The sequence below is a fragment of the Hypanus sabinus genome, chromosome 29 (assembly GCF_030144855.1).
Source record: "Hypanus sabinus isolate sHypSab1 chromosome 29, sHypSab1.hap1, whole genome shotgun sequence".
NCBI classification, from domain to species: Eukaryota; Metazoa; Chordata; class Chondrichthyes; order Myliobatiformes; family Dasyatidae; genus Hypanus; species Hypanus sabinus.
The window spans coordinates 29,638,278-29,661,065 of record NC_082734.1 but is presented as its reverse complement, the minus strand read 5'-3'; the positions used below and the strand labels follow the sequence as shown (position 1 = coordinate 29,661,065).

The window sequence follows — 22,788 nt, the reverse complement described above, 5'->3', positions numbered from 1 at the left end:
TCGTATCTGACATTCCTTAACCCATCTGTGTCACTCGTAATTCTATAAACTGAGGGGAAAAAACTTGCCCCGTACATCTTCCTTAAGCAGCTCTTCTCTTGCCTTAAACATACACCCTCTTTTATTTGACATTTCTTAACCTTTCCATGCCTCTTGTAATTTTATAAACCAATTTGTGTTTGAAAGCACTTACCCCACACATCTCCTTAAAACTTTCCATACTATTAGACATTATTAGACTGTAAGGGAAAGAGGCTGTCTACTCTATTCCTCTTGAAATCTTATAAGCCTCTAACAGGACTTCCCTCAGCTTCTAGAGAAAAGAACCGATGTGTATTCAAGCTCATGCTCTCCAATCCAGGCAGCTCCCTGGTACCTTTGTGTGAAAGTAAAGTAACTGACCTTGGAAGTCTCCTTCAAAGCAGAATCAGAATCAGTTTTAATATCATCAGCACATGCAGTGAAATTTGTTCATTTTACACCCTGACCAATGAAGACAAACATGCCAAATGAACCTCTTCTAATTCCCAAATCCGATCTCCACAGCCTCACAGGACACTTCCCTTGGGAATATTATATCCAAACCCTGTCCTGGCCTTCCTTGCCTCTCCTTCCACCCTCCTCAGGTGACAGATACAACAGACAGCACTCCACTGATTAACGCTGCATGATGGCCTGCCACTAGTGTTGCTAGAACTCACCTGTGATTGGCTGAACCTCCACCAATGCTGTGGGACCAGAGGTATCCAGCACTCGGTAGCGCGTCACTGCGCTGTGTGCCGACCGGTTCTGCCTCACCCTCACCACACTCCCTGCAGCATCACCCACTCGAAAGAGGGGAGCCAGGGCCATCTATGGGACAGAGAGGAGGAACGTCACTCTGTGTCTGACCCTGGGAGAGGTTGATGGGGTGGTGCAGAGGGAGCTTAATTCTGTGCCTGAAGCTGGGAGTGTGGAATGGGGGAGACGGGGCGGGAAAGGGAGAGGGGAGGCGGAGAGTTAGAAGTGAGAATGCGTAAGGGGGTAGAGGTATAGATAGGGAGAGGAAGAGGGGCAGAAAGAGGGAGAGGTAGAATGCAGGGGGGAGAGAGAGAGAGAGAATGAATGGGAGATGGGAAGGAGACAGCTTCAGGGGGAGAGGACTCAGTGTGAGATGCTGGAAGATGGGAGTGGGAGGAGAGTGGGGCAGGGTAGAAGGGAGGTTAGAATGAAGAGGAAAAGTGGCAGGGAGAAAGTTTCACTGCGAATGACAGAGGGAGGCAGGGGAGTGAGAGAGAGGTGGGGAGAAGGGGGCAGGAGAAGGAGTGATGGGGAGGGGAGGGAGGGACAGAGAAATGTAGGGAAAAGGAGCTGAAGGAAAGGGGAGGAAAGGAGATGGAGACCAAGAATGAATGGAGGAAGCACGAGGGCAAGGCTTGCCAGTCACAGGCAATGTGGCAGTGTGCTCTGGGGCAGGGGCAGTTACATCAGCGGGCGGGCAGACCCTCCTGTGAGAACCTCTCCTGCAGTCAGAGGTTCCAACAGGTCAATACAGGTCAGGAACTGCTTACGGACCAGAGAATGGGAATAAACTGACCTTACTGTGGCTGGGGGAGGGTGTCCCAGGGGTCAGTGCTCAAGTCTTACCTGCCAAAGCTGCTGAGAATGCTGAACCCGATGGGAAATTTCTATAACGTTGCCCCTCGTTCTCCCACATTCCACAGAATAAAGCCCTAGCCTGGCCAACCTCTCCATAAAACTCAAGCCCTCTTGACCTTGCAACATCCTAATAAACCTTCTCTGCACGCCTCCCAGTGCAGAAAACGCCTCTAAGCAAGTCTCTCCTTTAACAGGACTAGCCGTAACTGAACACAAGTTCACCCTCACCGATGACTTACACAATTGCAACATAACATACCAACTTTTAAACTCGGTGTTCTGACTGGCCCAGCATACTTCACCACCCTGTCAACCTGTGTCGCCGCCTTCAACTAACTTTGCACTTACCCTCTGAGGTCCCTCTATTTCAACTCTCCCTCCCTCGAGCCCTGCCGTTTATGGAATGAATGTTTTGCTGGATTGACCTTCCAAAATATGTCACAGCAGGTGCACAGGTCTGTCGTACTGGGCAAAAGGCGAAGCACAGACTGGGACTGCATACCCTGGAGATCAAGGAAGGGAGAGAAGATCCCATCGGGGGACAAGGCTGGGTGCAGGGAGGGTGTTTCCATAGTGGGGGGGGGGGATGAGCACTGTGGAGAAAAACAGGGAAGCCTGCATGCCAGGGGTGGGGGAAGAAGACTGACAGTGGAAGCATCAGGCGAGGGGCTGGAGGGTATCTTGGTGCTCTAACTGCCTCGCCTGGAGATCAGGCATAATGAGACATTTTCCGGGGAGTGGCAAAGTTCTGGAGAAGAGGGTGCTCACTCCGAGGGCTCCCATTCGCTGACCTTAAAATGCTTCCTGGGTCGTGATGCCTCTCGTTCCACCAGGGGGATGTCAATGACTCCTTCCGAAGGCACAGGGACTCCCACTGTGACCACCCTGAGATAGAGAGAGAGAGGGGCAGGTCAACACTCGGAGAGGTACAGTACAGGAACAGACACAATACTGGGCTGTACTACTTAAACAAATGACACCCTATATTTTCTGCCTACACAATGCACATATTGCTCTATTCCCTGTACATCCATGTTCGCAAGAGCCTCTTTAAACACCTCTATCATACCTAACCCCACTACTACCCCTGGAAGCACATTTCAGGCACCCACCATTCTGTTTAAAACAAACTCCCCCCTCCCCATACATCTCCTCTGAACTTCCTCCCTCTCCTTTCTGACATTTTGTCCCTGGGGTATATGATACCAGCTTTGTCTCTCCTAACCTTATAAACTTCTCTGCAGTTAGCACTCAGCCACTGCTGCTCCAGAGAAAATAACCCAAGTTTGTCTATCCTTTCATTATAGTACATGCCCTGTAATCCAGGCACCATCTTGGTGAACCTCGTCTGCACCCTCTTCAAAGTCCCGGCATCTGTCCTGTAACGGGGTGATCAGAACTGAATGCAATACTCCAGGTGTGGCCTGACCAATGTTTTACACAGATGCAACTTCCTGATTCTTGTACTCAAGGCACCGACTAATGACGACGAGCATGCCGTACAGCACCTTTACCACTCGCTCTACTTGCATAGCCAGCGTCAGGGAGCCATAGACTTGGATCCCAACAGTGCTCTGTACATCAACAATGTTAAAGTCCTTGTCATTAACGGTACTGACTCCTTACGTTTGACCTCCCAAAGTGTAACACCTCACACTCACCTGATTAAACTCCATCCGCTTGCATCTACAACTGATGTACATCCCACTGTGACCTTTAACAAATTTCACTGTCCATAACACCACCAATCTTTGTGTTGCCTGCAAACCTACTAACCCACCCTTCTACACTTTCATCCAGGTCCACCGACAGCTGGCCCCAACTGTGGAAGTTGCAGCAAGGCAAGGGTTAGGATAGCGTAAAGGCAGAGACAGTGTGCAGACATCGTACAGTTACCTAGCAGTACATACCTAACAAGTTAAACTTAGACCCAGCTCTCCTTTGCACAGCTTCTTTCTTCAAACATGGGAACAGAGGACACCAGATATATCCCAGAATCAGAATCAGGTTTAATATCACTGTCGTGAAATTTGTAGTTTTGCAGCAGCAGTACAATGCAATACACAATAACTTTAAAAGCTAGAAATTACAAATATATACACACACACACGTACGTACAGTAGTTCATAAAAAGAGAGCAAACAAAAAGTGATGTCACGTACATGGGTTCATTGTCCATTCACAGATCTGATGGCAGAGGGGAAGAAGCTCTTCCTGGAACATTGAGTGTGCCTTCAAGTTCCTGTACCTTTTCATTGATGGTAGCAATGAAAAGAGGGCTTGTCCTGGGTGAAGGATGCTGGCTTTTTGAGGCATTACCCTTGAGGCATTGTCCTCAATGCTGGGGAGGCTAGTGGCAATGATGAAGCTGGCTGAGGTTACAACTTCCAACAGCTTTTCCTGATCCTGTGTAAAGGCCCCTCCATACCAGATGTTGATTAGAATACTCTCCACGTCTGCAGAAAGCTGAGAGACTTCGGTGACATGCCAAGTCTTCTCAAACTCCTAATGAAATATAGCTGCATCATACAGTAATTGCGTTAACGTGCCAGGCCCAGGGTTGTCACCAGGGAAATTGAACTGCTCACCCTTTCCACTGCTGATCCTCTGATGAGGACTAGTGTGTATTCCCTGAAGTCCACTTAGTAACGTTGACTACCAGGTCGTTGTTGCAACACCACTCAACCAGCTGATCTCGCTCCTGCGCACCACCTTTCACCATCTGAAATTCTGCCAACAACAGTTGTGTCATCAGCAAATTTATAACTGGTGTTTGAGCTGTGCCCAGCCACGTGGTCATGGGTGCAGAGTGAGCAGTGGGCTAAGCACGCATCCTTGAGGTGTGCCAGTGCTAGACAGAAGGAAATGTTATTACCAATCCATGCTGACTGTGATCGTCCTGTGAGGAAGTCAAGGATCCAATTGCAGATGGGGGTACAGAGGCCCAGGTTTTGGAGTATGTTGATGAGAACTGAGGACATGATTGTGTTGAACACTGAGCTATAATCAATAAACAACTGCCTGACGTAGTTATTGTTATATTGCTACTGTGCAGGTGATCCAAGCCTAAGTGGAGAGCCAGTGAGATTGCATCCGTTATAGCCTCATTGAGGGATAGACAAATTTCAACAGGTCCAGTTCCTTGCTTCTCCAGCCAAGGATGCTAACAAAAGCTTTTTCATTATTGAGCAGTTATTTTAGATCATAAGGAGCAGAATTAGGCCATATAGCCCTTCAAGTCTGCTCTGACATTTCATCATGACTGATCCATTTCCCTCTCAACCCCATTCTCCTGCCTTCTCCCAATATCCTTTCATACTGACTAATCAGAAAACCTACACTTTAAATACAGCCAATGATATGACCTCCACAACCACTTGTGGCAGGAAATTCCAGTTTCGCCACCCTCTGGCCAAAAAAATTCCTCATCTCTGTTATAAATGGGCGTCCCTCTATTCTAAGGCTGTGCCCTCTGATCCTATACACCCCAACAAAGGAAATATCTTTTTCACATCCACTCATAGGTTTCAATGAGGTTCCCCCTCTTCCTTCTTCTAAATTCCAGTGAGAACAGACCCAGAACCTCCGGCCACTGCTCACTGCTCAGATACCACAGTGGTGGGGCACATCAGCAAAAATGATGAAACAATGTACAGGGAGGAGGTTAAACATCTAGAGAGCTGGTGCAGTGACAACAACTTGATGTTTAATGTCACCAAAACCAAGGAGATGATCGTCGATTTCAGACGGTCTCAGCCTGAGCACACACCCCTCAGCATCAGCGGCTCTACAGTGGACAGAGTGGAAAACATCCTTGGGGTGCAGATCTCGGGACAATCCCACCTGGTCCAGGAACACCACTGGGATTGTGAAATGAGCCCAGCAGAGATTGCACTTTTTGAGGAAGCTTAAATAAGCATCACTCCCCACTAACATCTTAACTACATTCTAGAGGCGTGGTTGAGAGTGTGCTGACCTTTTGCATCACAGCCTGGTACTCCAGCTGCAGTGTTGCCAACAAAAAAGCCTTGCAGAGGGTGGTTAGGGGAGCAGAAAAGGTTATTGGGGTCTCCCTACCTTCTGTCCAAGACCTCTTTCAGAGTCGATGCCTCCAGAAGACACGGTACATCAGTAAAGACCCCTCACACCCTCTCCATGAACTGTTTGTTCTTCTGCCATCAGGTAAACATTACAGGAGCATCAAAACTAAAACCACAAGGCTACTAAACAGCTTCCTCCCACAGGCAGTCAGACTGCTAAATAGCTGCTCTACCTGACTCTGCTTTGGACACTTTTAACTTGCACTGGACACTTATAACTTGTTTTTAACTGACATGTGGCTGTTGTGTTTTACTATTTATTGTTATGTTTATTATTTAGTGTTACGTTTGTTATGTTATGATTGCATTGCTCCTGGGAAACGCTGTCTCATTCTGCCCTGCAGAGCTGATGTACGGTTAGAATGACAATAATGTTTTGGAATCTTGAATCTTGAATATAACTCTTTCATTCCCAGAATCATTCTCATGAACTAACTCTGAACCCCTCTACAATGTCAGCACATCCTTACTTATTTTCTGCACTGTCTTGAGGTAAATTAGGATAGATAAGTCCAGGCCTGTCAAGGTGGCCCTGAGAACCTATTCACCCTAATTTGACTCAAGATGGCAAGCTGGATACATTCAGATTCTGTAATCTAGATACACTAGTGTTTTGCCTCAGTGTCCGTCTCCCAAGAAACAGATGGAAAAATCCATATAAGATCTCCCAATCTCTTTCAGTTCCATGCATGCATAACCACACTGATCTTCAAGTGGGCCAATTTTGTCCTTTGCTATCCATTTGTAGTTCTTGGAATTCTCCTTTATCTTGTTTGCCAGACCAACGTCATGCATTTTTTTTAGCCCTCACGATTTTCCTCATGTTCTCTTGCACTTCTTGTATACAAGCACTTCATTTGTTCCTTGCTGCCTATGTTTGTTATGCACCCGTTTCTTTTTCTTAATCAAAGTCTCAATATCTCTCAAAACCCACAATTCGCTAAACATGTTCACCTTGCCTTTTATAAACACAATAACAAAACTTTGTAATCTCAATATTTCAACTTTGAAAGCCTCCTGCTTACCAAGAACTCCTTTGCCAGAAAACAAGCTAGCCCAAACCACACTTCCTAGATCATTTCTAATGCCAACACATTCCTTTCTGTTGCTATTTTTCTTTGTTATGAATATCTAATAAAACAGCTGTAATAACAAGATTTGCATGACATTCTTAGCTTCCAAAGAACCTTCTGGATAGCATCATAGAACCATAGAACACTACAGCACAGTACAGGCCCTTCAGCCCTCCATGTTGTGTTGACCCATATAATCCTTAAAAAAAAGTACTAAACCCACACTACCCCATAACCCTTTATTTTTCTTTCATCCATGTGCCTGTCCAAGAGGCTCTTAAATAACCTTAATGTTTTAGCCTCCACCACCATCCCTGGCAAGTCATTCCAGGCACTCACAACCCTCTGTGTAAGAAACTTACCCCTGATGTCTCCCCTAAACTTCCCTCCCTCAATTTTGTACATATGCCCTCTGGTGTTTGCAATTGGTGCCCTGGGAAACAGGTACTGACTATTCACCCTATCTATGCCCCTCATAATCTTGTAGACCTCTATCAAGTCCCCTCTCATTCTTCTACGCTCCAAAGAGAAAAGTCCCAGCTCTGCTAACCTTGCTTCATATGACTTATTCTCCAAAACAGGTAACATCCTGGTAAATCTCCTCTGCACCCTCGCCATAGTTTCCACATCCTTCCTATAATGAGATGACCAGAACTGAACACAATACTCTAAGTGCGGTCTCACCAGAGATTTGTAGAGTTGCAACATAACCTCTCTACTCTTGAACTCAATCCCCCGTTAATGAAGCCTAGCATCCCATAGGCCTTCTTAACTACCCTATCAACCTGTGCAGCGACCTTGAGAGATGTATGGATTTGAACCCCAAGGTCCCTTTGTTCATCCACACTTTTAAGTAACTGACCATTAATCCTGCACTCAGTCTTCTGGTTTGTCCTTCCAAAATGCATCACCTCACACTTGTCCGGATTGAACTCCATCTGCCATTTTTCTGCTCAACTCTGCAGCCTGTCTATCTCCTCTTGTAACCTTCGACAACCTACAGCTCCATCCACAACTCCTCCAATCTTTGTGTCATTTATAAAAATCACAAATAGCAGGGGTCCCAAGACAGATCCCTGCGGCACTGCACTAGTCACTGACCTCCAGGCAGAATACTTTCCTCCCACAACTACCCTCTGCTTTCTTCCTTTAAGCCAATTTTTTATCCAAACAGCCAAGGTTCCACTTATCCCATGCCTCATGACTTTCTGGATGAGTCTCTCATGAGGGACCTTGTCAAATGCTTTGCTAAAGTCCATGTAGACCACATCCATTACCCTACCCTCATCAATTTCTTTTGTTACCTCTTCAAAAAACAATGAGGCTCGAGAGGGACGATCTTCCCTTCACAAAGCCATGTTGACTATCCATGAGTAGACTGTACTTCTCCAAATGCTTGTAGATCTTATCCTTAAGAATCCTTTCCAGTAGTTTGCATACCACCGACATAAAACTCACCGGTCTATAGTTCCCAGGTTTCTCCCTATTACCTTTTTTAAACAAGGGAACTACATTTGCCATTCTCCAGTCCTCTGGCACTTCCCCTGCAGCCAAAGAGGAATCAAAGATCATAGCTAATGCTCCTGCGATCTCCTCTCTCAATTCCCACAACAACCTGGGGTGTATCATATCCAGCCCTGGGGATTTATCAATCTTAACGTTTTTAAGAAAATCCAGCACTTCTTGCTTAATCTCCACATTGTCCAGTACACAGGCCCGCTCTATTTCAACCTCACCCTGATCAAGATCCTTTTCACTTGTGAATACTGAAGCAAAGTATTCATTTAGGACCTCCCCAACCTCCTCCACTTCCATGCACATGATGTCCTCTTTATCCTTTAGCGGTCCCACCTTCGTTCTCGTCACCCTCCTATTCTTCACATATGCATAGAATGCCTTGGAGTTCTCCATAATCCTACATGCCAAGGCCTTCTCATGCCCCCTTCGAGCTCTCCTAAGTCCTTTCTTTAGCTCCTTCCTGGCTACCCTATATTTCTCATAAGCCCCTCCTACTTCCTGCTTCTTATATCTAACATATGCTTCCTTCTTCCTCTTGACGAGTTGCCTCACGTTTCGTCAGCCACAGTTCCCTTTTCCTACCATTTTTTCCTTGCCTCAGTGGGACAAACCTATCCTGAACGCAACTCAAGTGGTCCCTAAACTTCTCCCACATTACTTTCCCCTTTGAACATCTGTTTCCAATTTACTCTCGCTAGTTCCTGCCTCATCCCTTCAAAGTTAGCCCTTCCCCAGTTAAGCACTTTACCATTTCGTCTGATTTTATCCCTTTCCATAGCTATGTTGTTGCTAAGGGAGTTGTGGCCACTCTCACCAAAATGCTCCCCCACCAAGAGGTCTGTCACCTGTCCAGGTTCATTACCTAGAACTAGATCCAGTATAGCCTCTCCTTTCGTCGGCCGGTCCACATACTGTGTCAGGAATCCTTCTTGAACACACCTGATAAACTCAGCCCCATCTATCCCCCTTGCACTCAGGAGGTGCCAGTCAATATGACGGAAGTTGAGATCACCCATAACTACTACCCTGTATTTCCTGCACCATTCTAAAATCTGCCTGCTTATCTGCTTCTCGGTATCCCGAGAGCTACCCTCGGGATTTTTGGGGGCCTATAGACTACTCCCGGCACAGTGATTGATCCCTTCCTATTTCTGACTTCCACCCAGACTGACACCGTGGACTCCTTCTGCACCGTCCTCCCTTCCTATAGCCATGATACTATCCCTGACCAGCAATGCCACTCGCCCCTCCTTTTCTACCTCCCATCCTATTCCTTTTAAAACACCTGAACCCCGGGACCTGCATCATCCAATCCTGTCCTTCCTCCAACCAAGTTTCATCGTAGTTCCACGTACTAATCCATGCTCTAAGTTTATCCTCCTTGATCCTAATACTCCTAGCATTGAATTGACACATTTCAACCCCTTTAACTGGCTACAATTATGTTCTTTCCCCTGCCTATCCTTCCGCATCAACTCAGAACTCTTAGCATCATGCCCTTGTCCTTCTACCTTAATCCCTGCACTCAGATTCTGATTCCCACCCCCCCTGCCAAACTAGTTTCTCAAGAACACCTCACGCTTCCAAAAGGGCCAACTTAAGACCCTGACAAATTAGAAAGGGATGGCAAAAGAATGGGCCTGTTGTGGAGATAGATTAAAGAACCAGGATGGTACTTTGATCAGGTAAGTGTTTTGATCACAAGGAATAGTGTGCTGATGGGATAAACAAACAGAGGTTGGGTTGTAGATCGTGCAGGAGAACTAAATGTGAGAGAAGCCGAGTTATAACAAAAGGACAAGATCATAGAGTACCTACTTTCAGGGAGAATGGGGGAAATGGCAAACTGATAAATGGGCAGGCAAACACAGACATGGGTGTGCACACAAGCAAAAACACAGAAGCTTGCATCAGTGTAGAAGACTGCCACGTGATACAACATACATAATACAGATCAGCTTCCGAATCAGGTGAACATAGTTTAATCCAGGCAAGTGCAAAGGGACTGTACACATTTAATGGCAGGGCCCTGAACAATGTTGATCTACAGACAGATATTGGGGCTCAAAGTATGCAACTCTCTGAAAGCAGACACTCAAGACACTAAGTGGGAAGGAAGGCCTGTGGTATACCTGCTTTACTAGTCGAGGCAATCAGTCTATGAGTCGGAAAGTTATGTCGTGGCTGTATAAAGCTCATAATAGGCTACATTTATAGTACTGCTGGTCACACACGCATAAGCACAGGAAGGGTGTGGAGGCCTTGGTGAGGGTGAAGAGGACCACCAAGATGCTGCCTGGATTAGAGAGCATGTGCTATAAGGAGGGTTGGACAAACTTGGGTTCTGTGGAGCAGCAGATGTTGATAGAAGTTTATAAGCTTATTAGTGTCTTTCTTCTTCAGGGACAAAATACCTGGTTTCAGAGGGCATGCACTTACGGTGAGGGGGGGCAAGGTAAAAGTTGTGTGAGCATCTCCTTCCCCACCCCCCCCTCCCAACACCCACACAAAGGCCATTCAGTGCCTGGAATGATTGAGAGTCTTATACCAGGGGACAGTTTCAATGGTCTTATAACAGCAGGGTAGAAGCTGTCTTTGAGCTTGATGGTACGTGCTTTCAGGCTTTTTGTATCTTTTCAATCGAAAGTGGATCAAAGAGAAATGACAGGGCTGGCTGGGATCCCAGATTATGCTGGCTGTTTATACTTCACCTGGATACTGCTTGGATCAAAGGGTGTGTGCTATGAGGAGAGGTTTGAGATGCTGCGTGACCTGCTGTGTTCCACCAGCATTTTGATGTGTGTTGCTTGGACAAGCTTAGATTGTTTTCTCTGAAGTGGCAGACACTGGGGAGATTTTTTCATTTTTTATTTAGAGGTATTGTGCGGAACAGGCCCTTCTGGTCCAACGAGCTGCACCATCCAGCAACACATTTATGTAACTTTACCCTAATCACAAGACAATTTACCATGACTGGTACTGTGGGAGGAAACCGGAGCCACGTGTTCACAGGGAGGATGGGCAAATTCCTTACAGAAGGTGACAAAATGGAACTCCGAACTCTGATACCCCCAAGCTGTCACAGCACCGTGCTAGCCTCTACACACCATGGCGCTCCACTACCATGGAGATCATACAGAAGTTTATTGAATTATTATTGTGTGCAGAAGGGTCAGTTTGTGTGCCACACTGTTCTGTGTGTACTCTGAGACAGGTGTGAGTGAGAGTGTGAGTGTGACTGTGAGTGTGAGTGTGTGTGAGTGAGTGTGTGAGTGAGTGTGTGTGTGAGTGTGTGTGTGTGTGTGTGTGTGTGAGTGTGAGAGTGAGTGTGAGAGTGAGTGTGAGAGTGAGTGTGTGTGTGAGTGAGTGTGTGTGTACACATTGATGCTTCCCACATGAACTCACTCTGACCCGCACTCACGCGCAGGCACAACCCGAATGAACAGTACCATCATACACTTCCACCTTATCTACACCCGTCAGCCTCCTTCCCTCCAGGAAAAACTGTTCCAACCCTGTCCAGTCTCTCCTTATATAACTCAAACTCTCCAGCCCAGAGAACATCCTGGTGAATGCACCCACTCCAGATTAATTCCACCCTTCTGACAAGTGGGCATCCAGGACTGCACACAATACTCCAGGTGCAGACTCACCAACGTCGTTTCAGAACATCCCAGCTCCTGTACTCAGTGTCCTGTCTAATGAAGGGCAGTGTGCCAAACACCTTCTTCACCACCCTGTCTCTCCTCGTTCAGGGAACCATGTAACTGTAGCAATACACACACGGTCAGGCAGCATCTCTGGATGGGAGTAAACAGTCACTGTTTTGAGCCGAAACCCTTCATTGGAACCATGCAACTGGACCCATGTTCCCCAACACTGCCCAGGCCTCCACAATTATTTAACACAATTGTAATTGCCCCATGACAGGAAGGAAGTAGAAGCTTTGGAGGTCATGAGGAGAGGCTGGACAAGCTTGGATTGTTTTCTCTGAAGCGATGGAGGTTGAGGGGAGACTTGATAGAGGTTTAAGTTTTTGAGAGGCATAGGTAGACAGCCAGTATCTGTTACCCATGGTTGAAATCTCGAATACCAGAGGAATTCCATTTAAGGTATGAGGGGATAGGTTTCTTTTACACAGAGAGCAGAGGGTGCCCAGAATATGCTCCTGGGGTGGTGCTGGCAGCAGCTACGAGAGAGGTGTTTAAGATACGCAAACAAATGTACAGAGAAAAGGACACTGTGCAGGCTGAAAGGATTAGTTGAGTGAGGTGTTTAATTACTAGTTTAATGAGCTCTGCACATCATCGTGGGCCAAAAGGTCAGTTTGAATATCATACGGTTTATGTGAACACTGACACAGACGTGTGTGAGAGAGTGAGTCTCTGAGTGAGAGAGAGAAGACATCAGAACACACACTGATGTCTTCCAGAGATGAATATACCCATTTTCAGATCCTCAGTCTCACATGCACACAGACACCCATGTACAAACACTTAGACACATGCACACACTCTGACGACGACGCACATGGACACAGCTGTGCAGATACGTGCACCAACCCACACACACAAACACAACCCCCTTGCTCAGGACAGGCATTGTGATGAGGAACACCTACCAGAACTTCCTGGTGACCTGCTGAGTCTGGAACAGCTGCTGGACCCCGAGGGCCGAGGACTGGTCATAGGCCAGAAGCAGGACGCCGCTGGTGTCCTTGTCCAGCCAGTGGCAGAGGTGCAAAGGCTCCGCACGCATCCCACGCAGCATCTTCGAGAGGACAGGCAGCACGTCACGGACACTGGGGCCCCCCCTGGGACAAGCTTCACATGGGGGAGGGGGTGGAGAGGTAAGGAGAGGACTAGATTAAAATTGTGCCTACATGGTAAAGCTCCATCATTGCCCCATCACACACTCCAGGGATCAGACACACCGTAAAGCTCCCTCACGTTGTCCTATCACACACTCCAGGGGTCAAACATGTGGTGAAGCTTCCTCCACACAATCCTATCACACACTCCTGGGGTCAAACACAAAGTGAAGCTCGCTCCACACACTCCCTCCTCCCATTCCCAGGACACAGGCGTGTTTGGATCCCCACCCCCTTTGTGTCAGGACCCGTGACCCACCTTCCATCGGGACCCCGTAGGGTTTGCTGACGACCACCAGCTCCGGGCTCTGGAAGATCAGTCCCTTCTTCAGCACCTTCGCCAGTACATTGGGATGGGCCTGCTGCAGAGAACGGGTCATACGCCTCAGCTTTTGGACCGGCTGGGAGTGCAGTGTCTGTCCTTCCCTGCCCTGTCAGAAGGAGAGTACCAGAGTCACAGACAAGCACCAGACGGGAACCACCCCCTTCAGCCCAACAACCTGTGCCGACCCAATTGACACCAGTTCCAGGTACCATTTTTGGTCAGTATCCCTTTATCAGTAATACCAATTAAATGCCTCATACAGGGGCTGCTCCTCTGACAGATATTAACTACACGTTATGAAATCTCCCTCCCTTCACCCCAAACCTCTCCTATGCGTGTACTATGTAGGAGTGTATTTTCTATATAAGGTATGTAGGTAGAGACACAGCAGGGAACAGTCTCTTCCATCCCATTGAGCAGCCTACCAATTTAACACTAGCCTAATCACAGGACAATTGACCGGTAAGTCCTTGGACTGTGGGAGGCAACCAGAGCACCCCGAGGAAACCAGCGCAGTCACGGGGGCAGAAGGGGAGCTTTGGGAGTTTAAATATAGGAAGGACTGAGGGGTGGCAAGGGAGGGAGGAATGAGGCGTGTGGAGGAGGGGGCAATGGAAGTGGACAGGGTGCCTGACGCCATTGTCCCGAGCAGTGACGTCACCGCAATCTGACGCTGCCATCACGCACTCATCGCGCCGACGTCAGCCTTACTCCCCGCGCATGACGTCACGGTAGTTACCTGGGCCTCCCGCTCGGCTTCCCGCCGTACCCGGGCAGCGAGCTCCGCCGCCGTCAGCCGGCCGGCACCCGTGCTCCCGACCGCCAACCCCCGTCGGCACACGGGCACGTCCCCTAACCCCGCACTGACCGGCGGCAGGAACCGCATGAGGCGCCGCGCCATTACCAACTACCACCACGCGAGCGCTTCCGGAAGTCCGGAACTAGGCCACGCCCCGTTTCCCTGGTATCCAGTCCCTGTCGCCTAGGGTACGCCCCCTTCCTGACCTAAAGCCCCGGGGTGTCGTAACATCGGTGCGGCAGGCTATGTCCCAGAACTTCAGGTGTCAATTAGTAAAACCTTATATAATAAACTTTCAGTTGATAGTATTGAAATATTCTTCTTGAATTGCAATGGATAGAAGATGTACAGCCTAACTGTTTGGTCCCAAGGTGGATGTGTACAATAGTCGTGTAGACGTCTTGTTGGAAGTTACACAAATATTATTATGCTGCTTGTTCAGGAGTGTAAGACTGCTTTTTGTGGATCCCAGCTCTAGTCCGGGTGGAAAGAAGTGAAGCAGTCGTTTGGCTGGGTAAACAATCTTAAGAAAATCAGTGATGGTGATATTGCTATTCCGCTAAGGAGGAAGCAAAGCTTTTAATTAAAGACCATGTTCTCGCAATCTGGGATGTACTGTGAGATAGACAATTGAAGGGGAGACATCTGGAATTCATAGAAACATAGAAAAACTACAGCACAATACAGGCCCTTCAGCCCACAAAGTTATGACAAACATGTCCTTAACCTTAGAAATTACTAGGCTTATTATTACTAGTCCTCTATTTTTCTAAGCTCCATGTACCTATCAAAAAGTCTCTTAAAAGACCTTGTCGTATCCGCCTCCACCACCTTTGCTGGCAGCCCATTCCACGCATACACCACTCTTACTTAAACTTACCCCTGGCATCTCTGTACCTACTCCCCAACACCTTAAAACGGTGTCCTCTTGTGGCAACCATTTCAGCCCTGACTATCCACATGATCAAAAGGAAAAAACCACTGACTATCCACACGATCAATGCCTCTTATCATCTTATACACCTCTATCAGGTCACCTCTCATCCTCCATCGTTCCAAGGAGAAAAGGCCGAGTTCACTCAACCTATTTTTATAAGGCATGCTTCCCAATTCATGTAAATCTCCTCTGCACCCTTTCTATGGCTTCCACATCCTTCCTGTGTTGAAGTGACCAGAAATGAGCGCAGTGCTGCAAGTGAGGTCTGACCAGGGTCCTATATAGCTACAACATTACCTCTCAACTCCTAAATTCAATTCCATGATTGATGAAGGCCAATACACTATATACCTTCTTAACCACAGAGTCAACCTGCGTAGCTGCTTTGTGTGTCCTATGGATTCGGACCCAAAGATCCCTCTGATCCCCCACACTGCCAAGAGTCTTACCATTAGAAAAGGTTACTTCACTTCAGAGGAGAGGAGGGAGGAAGTTATAATTAGTCGGGTTGGTGGCAACTGTTAGTCTCACAAGACCATAGATCTGTGCCTGAAAAGTCCACTGGAGTGTCCTCTCCAGGGTGCAGGCCTGGGCAAGGTTGTGTGGAAGGCTGGCAGTTGCCCTTGCTGCAAGTCTCCCCTCTCCACTACACCGATGTTGTCCAAGGTAAGGGCAAGGTCCGATACAGCTTGGCACCAATTAGTTGACTTAAGATTTGGCCATAAATTTCTTTCTTCCAACAATCTATACTTAAATATGTATCCGATTTCCAAGTAACTGCAATAGCCTTTTTGGCTACTGCCAGTGCAATTTTTATGAATTCTTTCTGATATTTACTTAGTTTGAGTTTCAGTACATTATCTACCGATTGTCTATTTTTAATAAATCCTGTTTGATCCATATGCACTAATTTTGGTAAGCATTTAGATAATCTATTAGATAAGATTCTAATAGATTTTCCTAATTCCATTAGAAAAAATTACTTATAATTTAAGAGATAAATATGAAACATTTCTGAAAATTTGGTGCCCTTATTTACAAAAGACAGGACTAAATATATAGATGCTCTGAAGATGAAACAATTGGTTACTCGGGGAAAGAAATAAATATATATACTAAAGTTATTACGAACTCCATGGAGCATGTGGAGATCTTCCAACAACTAGGCACTCTTTCTTTTTTTTCTTTCCTTCTTTCTCTTTTTTTTCTATAGGGAAGTTAGGGGGGAGGGGTTAAGGGGAGGGGGGAAGGGTTATATACATTTTTTTCCCACGCTTTATTCTGTAATCACTTAAAAACGCAATAAAAAAAAGTTTTCAAATAAAAACAAGTTTTCGAATAAAAAAAAGATTTGGCCATACTGGTTTAAATGCCACTTTGATTAGACTTGGTAAACATACTTCAGGTGAAAGTAGATTGTGTCAACTTCCAGAGACATTCCAACACGTGTTATTGGAATGCCGGGCATATTAGTGGGAGAGAAAGCAGACCCTGGGAAGTGATATTGTCAGTTTGACAGTATGGTCATGAAGCACGAGAGAACATAGAACAGTACAGCATAGAAATGGGCCATTCGGCCACAAACCAGCTAAAAAGCAAATCAAAAACACCCAAATGCTAATCCCTCCCTCCTACACAATGTCATATCCCTCCAGCTTCCTACATCCGTGTGCCTGTCTAAATGTCTCTTAGAAACCTAAAATGTATTTGCCTATAATGTTTTTGTACTGTGTCATGTAACACCATGGTCCTGAAAAACATTGTCTCATTTTTACTATGTACTGTACATAGTAGTTATGGTCAAAATGACAATAAAAATGGCTTGACTCTAACATTCTACCAGGCTGGGTATTCCAGGCATCTCTAACTCCCCAAGGAAAAAACTACCCCTCACTCCCTCACACGCCCAATGCATGCCCTCTGGTATTAGACATTTCAACCCTGGGAAACGGATACTCTCTATCCACTCTATCTATAACTCTCTTAAACCTCCACCCGATCTCCCCTCAGCCTATGACACTCCAGAGAAAACAAGCCAAGTTTCTCCAGCCTCTCACGATAGCACATGCCCTCTAAACAGGCAGCATCCTGGTAAACCTCTTCTGCACCCTCTCCAAAGACTCAACATCCTTCCTACAGTGGGGTGACTAGAACATAATGCAATACTCCAGATGTGGCCTCACCAGAGTCTTACAAAGTTGCAACACAGCCTCCTGACTTTTGAACTCAGTGCCTTGACTAAAAATAGCAAGCATTCCATAAGCCTTCTTAACCACCTTATCGACCTGTGTAGCCACTTTCAAGGAGTTTTGAACTTGGATCTGAAGGTCTGTCTGCTCAGCAACACTGTTAAGGATCTTGCCCTTAACAGTGTACTGTTTCCTTGCATTTGCCCTACCGAGGTGCAACACCTCACATTTATCTGGATCTAACTCCATCTGCCATGCCTCAGTCCATATCTGCACAAGACCGAAAGAAGCTGCAGAAGGTTGTAAATCTAGTCAGCTCCATCTTGGTCACTAGCCTACAAAGTACCCAGGCCTTCTTTAGGAAGTGGTGTCTCAGAAAGGCAGTGTCCATTATTAAAGACCTCCAACACCCAGGACATGCCCTTTTCTCATTATTACCATCAGGCAGGAGATAGAGAAGCATAAAAGTACACACTCAGTGATTCAGGAACAGCTTCTTACCCTCTGCCATCCAATTCCTGAATGGACCTTGAAGCTTTGGACACTACCTCACTTTTTTTTAAATATACAGTATTTCTATTTTTGCACATTTTTAAATAATCTATTCAATATATGTAATTGATTTACTTGTTTATCTTTTATGTTTTATTTTATTTATTATTATTTTTTTCTCTCTCTGCTAGATTATGTATTGTATTGAACTGCTAAACCTGATTGATTCTGATCTGCAACTGATCTATATTGCACCGTATTCTTTGCCAGTTTTCTACTCTATCCTCATCTCCACCAATTTTGCTATCATTCACAAATTTACTAACCTTCCCATTTACATTTTAATCCGGTTTATATACGTTACAAACAGCAGAGGTCCCAGCACAAATCCCTGTGGAACACCACTAATTACTGACCTCCAGCTCAAATAAATCCCTTCAACCACTACCCTCTGTCTTCAATACACAAGCCAATTCTGAATCCAAACAGCCTATTCACCATGGTCCCCATGCACCTTAATCTTCTGGGTGAAGCTCCCATGAGGGACTTTATCAAACACCTTTCAAAAATCCATGAAGACAACAGTTACTGCCTACTTCATCGATCTCTCTCTCTCTTCACTTTGTTCAAAAACACAATCAATTTGGTAAAACACATCTTTACCATGCAGAAAGCCATGCTGGCTCTCCCTAATTAGGCTACAGGTTTCCAAATGCTCATATATCCTATCCCTAAGAATTTCTCAACCAATTTCCCTACAACTGACTTGAGGCTGACTAGTCTATAGTTCCCAGTATTTTCCCTTGATCCCATCTTAAACAGAGGTACAACATTAGCCACTGGCCAGTGCTCGGGGACCTTGCCTGTACCTAGAGAGGACACAAAGATACTGCTCAAGGGACCAGCATTCTCATCTCTTGCCTCCTTCAATAACCTGGTGGAAATCCCATCAGGCCCATCCACCTTAATACTCATTCAGAGATCCAACACCTCCTCCTTGAACTCTAAACTCCCTAATGTGTTTATACACTCAGCACTGATCTCATGGTCCTCCATATCCTTTTCCTTGGTAAATACTGAAGCAAAGTACTCATAAAGTACCTCACTCACATTCTTCACATCCAAGCAAATGTTCCCCCCTTTATCCTTGAGTGGTTCCACCTTCTCCCTAGTTATCTTCTTGCTCTTGATGTATGTATATTATGCCTTAATCCTACTTGCCAAGGATTTTTCATGGCCACTCCTGGCTTTAGTTCCCTTTAGTTCTTTTCAGGCTCCTTTACACTCACGTGCTTCATTGGTCACAACTTCTGAAGCTTTACATACTTTTCTTTTTTGACTAAATTCATCACTTTTCTGGACATCAAAGGTTCTCTTATCTTTCCATCCCCATCCTTCCTTCTAACAGGTACATATCTTTCCTGTACTCTGTGCAATTGATCTTAAAACACCCTCCACATATCTGATATGGATTTGCCAGAGAAAAAGTATTCCCAATAAACTCTTAGTTCCTGCCTAATGTCCTTGTAATTTGCCTTACTCCAGTTAAAAAATCTCCTGCAAGGACCATACCTATCTTTATCTGTAGCTATCCTGAAAGTTAAGGAATTGTGGTCACTGTTCCCTAACTACTCACCCACTGAAAGGCAGTCACCTGGCCAGGCTCATTATCCAACACCAGGTCCAGTACAGCCACTCCTCGCGTTGAACTGTCTACATAATGATTTAAGAAACCTTCCTGGATACACTTAACAAATTATGCTCCATCTAAACCCCTTGCAAGAAAAAAGATTCCACTGAGATTCGGTGAGTTGGAAGCCCCCATTACAACAACCCTATTATTTTTACACGTTTCCTTAATCTGATACATATTTGTTCCTCAATATCTCAGTGGCTGTTGGAGTGGGTCTGTAGTACAATCCCATCAGTGTGATTGCACTCTTCCTTTTCCTGAGTTCTACTCAAATAGGCTCAGTGTGTAGCCCCCTCCATTACGTCTACTCTGAGTGCAGCTGTGATAGTGTCCATTTCAACTCCACCCCTTACCACCTCCTCAATCTTTTGTAAAACTTCAAACACCTGGTACATTAATCACCCATTCCTGCTTCTCTCTCAACCAAGTTTCTGTAATGGCTACAACATCATAGTCCCATATACCGATCCATGTATTAAGTTCATTACCCTTACCCATAATACCCCAAGCATTAAAATATAGACACACTTCAAACTATCCTGTTATTTTGATTTTGCTTTTCAGCATTTTCTCTGACATCTACCTTCCAGTCCAAATCTTCCCTCACTTATCTGGGCTCCAGTTCCCAGCCCTAAGCAAAACTAGTTTAAACTCTCAATAGACAATAGACAATAGGTGCAGAAGTAGACCATTCGGCCCCTCGAGTCTGCACCGCCATTCTGAGATCATGGCTGATCATTCACTATCAATACCCAGTCCCTGCCTTGTCCCCATATCCCTTGATTCCCCTATCCATCAGATATCTATCTAGCTCCTTCTTGAAAGCAACCAGAGAATTGGCCTCCACCGTCTTTCGAGGCAGTGCATTCCATACCTCCACAACTCTCTGGGAGAAGAAGCTCTTCCTCAACTCCGTTTTAAATAACTGACCTCTTATTCTCAATCCATGCCCTCTGGTACTGGACTCTCCCAACATCTGGAACATATTTCCTGCCTCAATCCTATCAAATCCTTTAATTATCTTAAATGTTTCAATCAGATCCCCTCTCAATCTCCTCAATTCCAGCGTGTACAAGCCCAATCTCTCCAATCTCTCTGCGTAAGATAGCCCTGCCATCCCAGGAATCAACCTAGTGAATCTACGCTGCACTTCCTCAATTGCCAGAATGTCCTTCCTTAAACCTGGAGACCAAAACTGTACACAATATTCCAGGTGTGGTCTCACCAGGGCCCTGTACAAATGCAAAAGGACATCCTTGCTCTTGTACTCAATTCCCCTTGTAACAAAGGCCAACATTCCATTTGCCCTCTTCACTGCCTGTTGCACTTGCTCATTCACCTTCATTGACTGGTGAACTAGGACTCCTAGGTCTCTTTGCATTTCTCCCTTACCTAACTCTACACCGTTCAGACAATACTCTGCCCTCATGTTCCTGCTTCCAAAGTGGATAACTTCACATTTATTCACATTGAATGACATCTGCCAAGTATCTGCCCACTCACCCAGCCTATCCAAGTCTCCCTGTATTCTCCTAACGTCCTCTTCGCATGTCACACTGCCACCCAGTTTAGTATCGTCAGCAAACTTGCTGATATAGTTTTCAATGCCCTCATCTAAATCATTGACATAAATCGTAAAGAGCTGTGGTCCCAATACAGAGCCCTATGGTACCCCACTAGTCACCTCCAGCCAGTCCGAGAAACACCCATTCACTGCTACCCTTTGCTTTCTATCTGCCAACCAGTTTTCTATCCATGTTGAAACCCTGCCCCCAATGCCATGAGCTCTGATTTTACTCACCAATCTCTTATGTGGCACCTTATCGAATGCCTTCTGAAAATCTAGGTATACAACATCCACTGGCTTACCCTCGTCTAACATCCTTGTTACACCCTCAAAAAACTCCAACAGATTAGTCAAGCATGATTTGCCCTTGGTAAATCCATGCTGGCTCGGCCTAATCCTATTTCTGCCATCTAGATGTGCCACTATTTCGTCCTTAATAATGGACTCAAGCATCTTCCCCATGACTGATGTTAGGCTAACAGGACGATAGTTCTCCGTTTTCTCCTTCCCTCCCTTCTTGAAAAGTGGGATAACATTAGCCACTCTCCAATCTTCAGGAACTGATCCTGAATCTAAGGAACTTTGGAAAATGATTACCAATGCATCCGCAATTTCCTGAGCCACCTCTTTTAGAACCCTCGGATGCAGACCATCTGGACCCGGGGATTTATTAGCCTTCAGTCCTACCAGTCTACTCATCACAGTTTCTTTCCTAATGTCAATCTGTCTCAATTCCTCTGATATCTTATGACCCTGGCCCATCCATACATCTGGGAGATTGCTTGTGTCCTCCCTGGTGAAGATAGATCTAAAGTACGCGTTAAATTCTGTTGCCATTTCCCTGTTTCCCATAACAATTTCTCCCAATTCATTCTTCAAGGGGCCAACATTGTTCTTAACTATCTTCTTTCTCTTCACATAGCTAAAAAAGCTTTTGCTATTCCCTTTTATATTCCTGGCTAGACTGAGCTCATACCTGATTTTTTCTCTCTGTATTGCTTTTTTAGTTAAGATCTGCTGTTCCTTAAAACTTTCCCAATCATCTGTACTCCCACTCATCTTAGCCCTATCATACTTCTTTTTCTTTAATGCTATACAATCTCTGACTTCCTTTGTCAACCACTGTGGCCCCTTCCCCCACTTTGAATCCTTCCTTCTCATTGGAATGAACTGCTTTTGCATCTTTTGTATTATGCCCAAGAATATCTTCCACTGCTGATCCACTGTCTTTCCTGCCAGGGCATCCGCCCATTTAACTTTGGCCAGCTCTTCCCTCATGGCTCCATAGTCTCCTTTATTTAACTGCAACACTGACACCTCTGATCTGCCCTTATCCCTCTCAAATTGTAGATAAAAACTTATCATGTTATGATCACTACTTCCTAATGGCTCCTTTACTTCAAGATCACTTATCAATTCCTGTTCATTACACATCACCAAGTCCAAAATAGCCTCGTTCCTGGTTGGCTCAAGCACAAGCTGTTCCAAAAATACATCCCTTAGACACTCCACAAACTCCCTATCCTGGGGTCCAGCACCTACCTGATTCTCCCAGTTCACCTGCATGTTGAAATCTCCAATAATGAC

At 45.7% G+C, this 22,788-nt stretch overlaps 1 protein-coding gene across 3 annotated transcripts in view; it reads right to left on the bottom strand.

The window, feature by feature from the left end:
• The window catches only part of rpusd4 (RNA pseudouridine synthase D4), a 33,796-nt gene extending 11,008 nt beyond the window's left edge, over positions 1-22,788 (bottom strand). Inside the window, exons 1-5 of one of the 3 annotated variants that reach the window (XM_059954056.1) lie at positions 22,744-22,788; positions 13,459-13,630; positions 12,951-13,152; positions 2,430-2,523; positions 702-852 (exon numbers count right to left, since the gene is read on the bottom strand). In XM_059954056.1, the coding sequence (XP_059810039.1) occupies positions 702-852; positions 2,430-2,523; positions 12,951-13,152; positions 13,459-13,630; positions 22,744-22,767 (643 nt within the window). In that variant the 5' untranslated portion in view covers positions 22,768-22,788. Of the gene's footprint in view, positions 1-701; positions 853-2,429; positions 2,524-12,950; positions 13,153-13,458; positions 13,631-14,263; positions 14,473-22,743 lie in introns of those variants that run through there. The other 2 variants (XM_059954058.1, XM_059954055.1) reach the window with 2 other exon arrangements.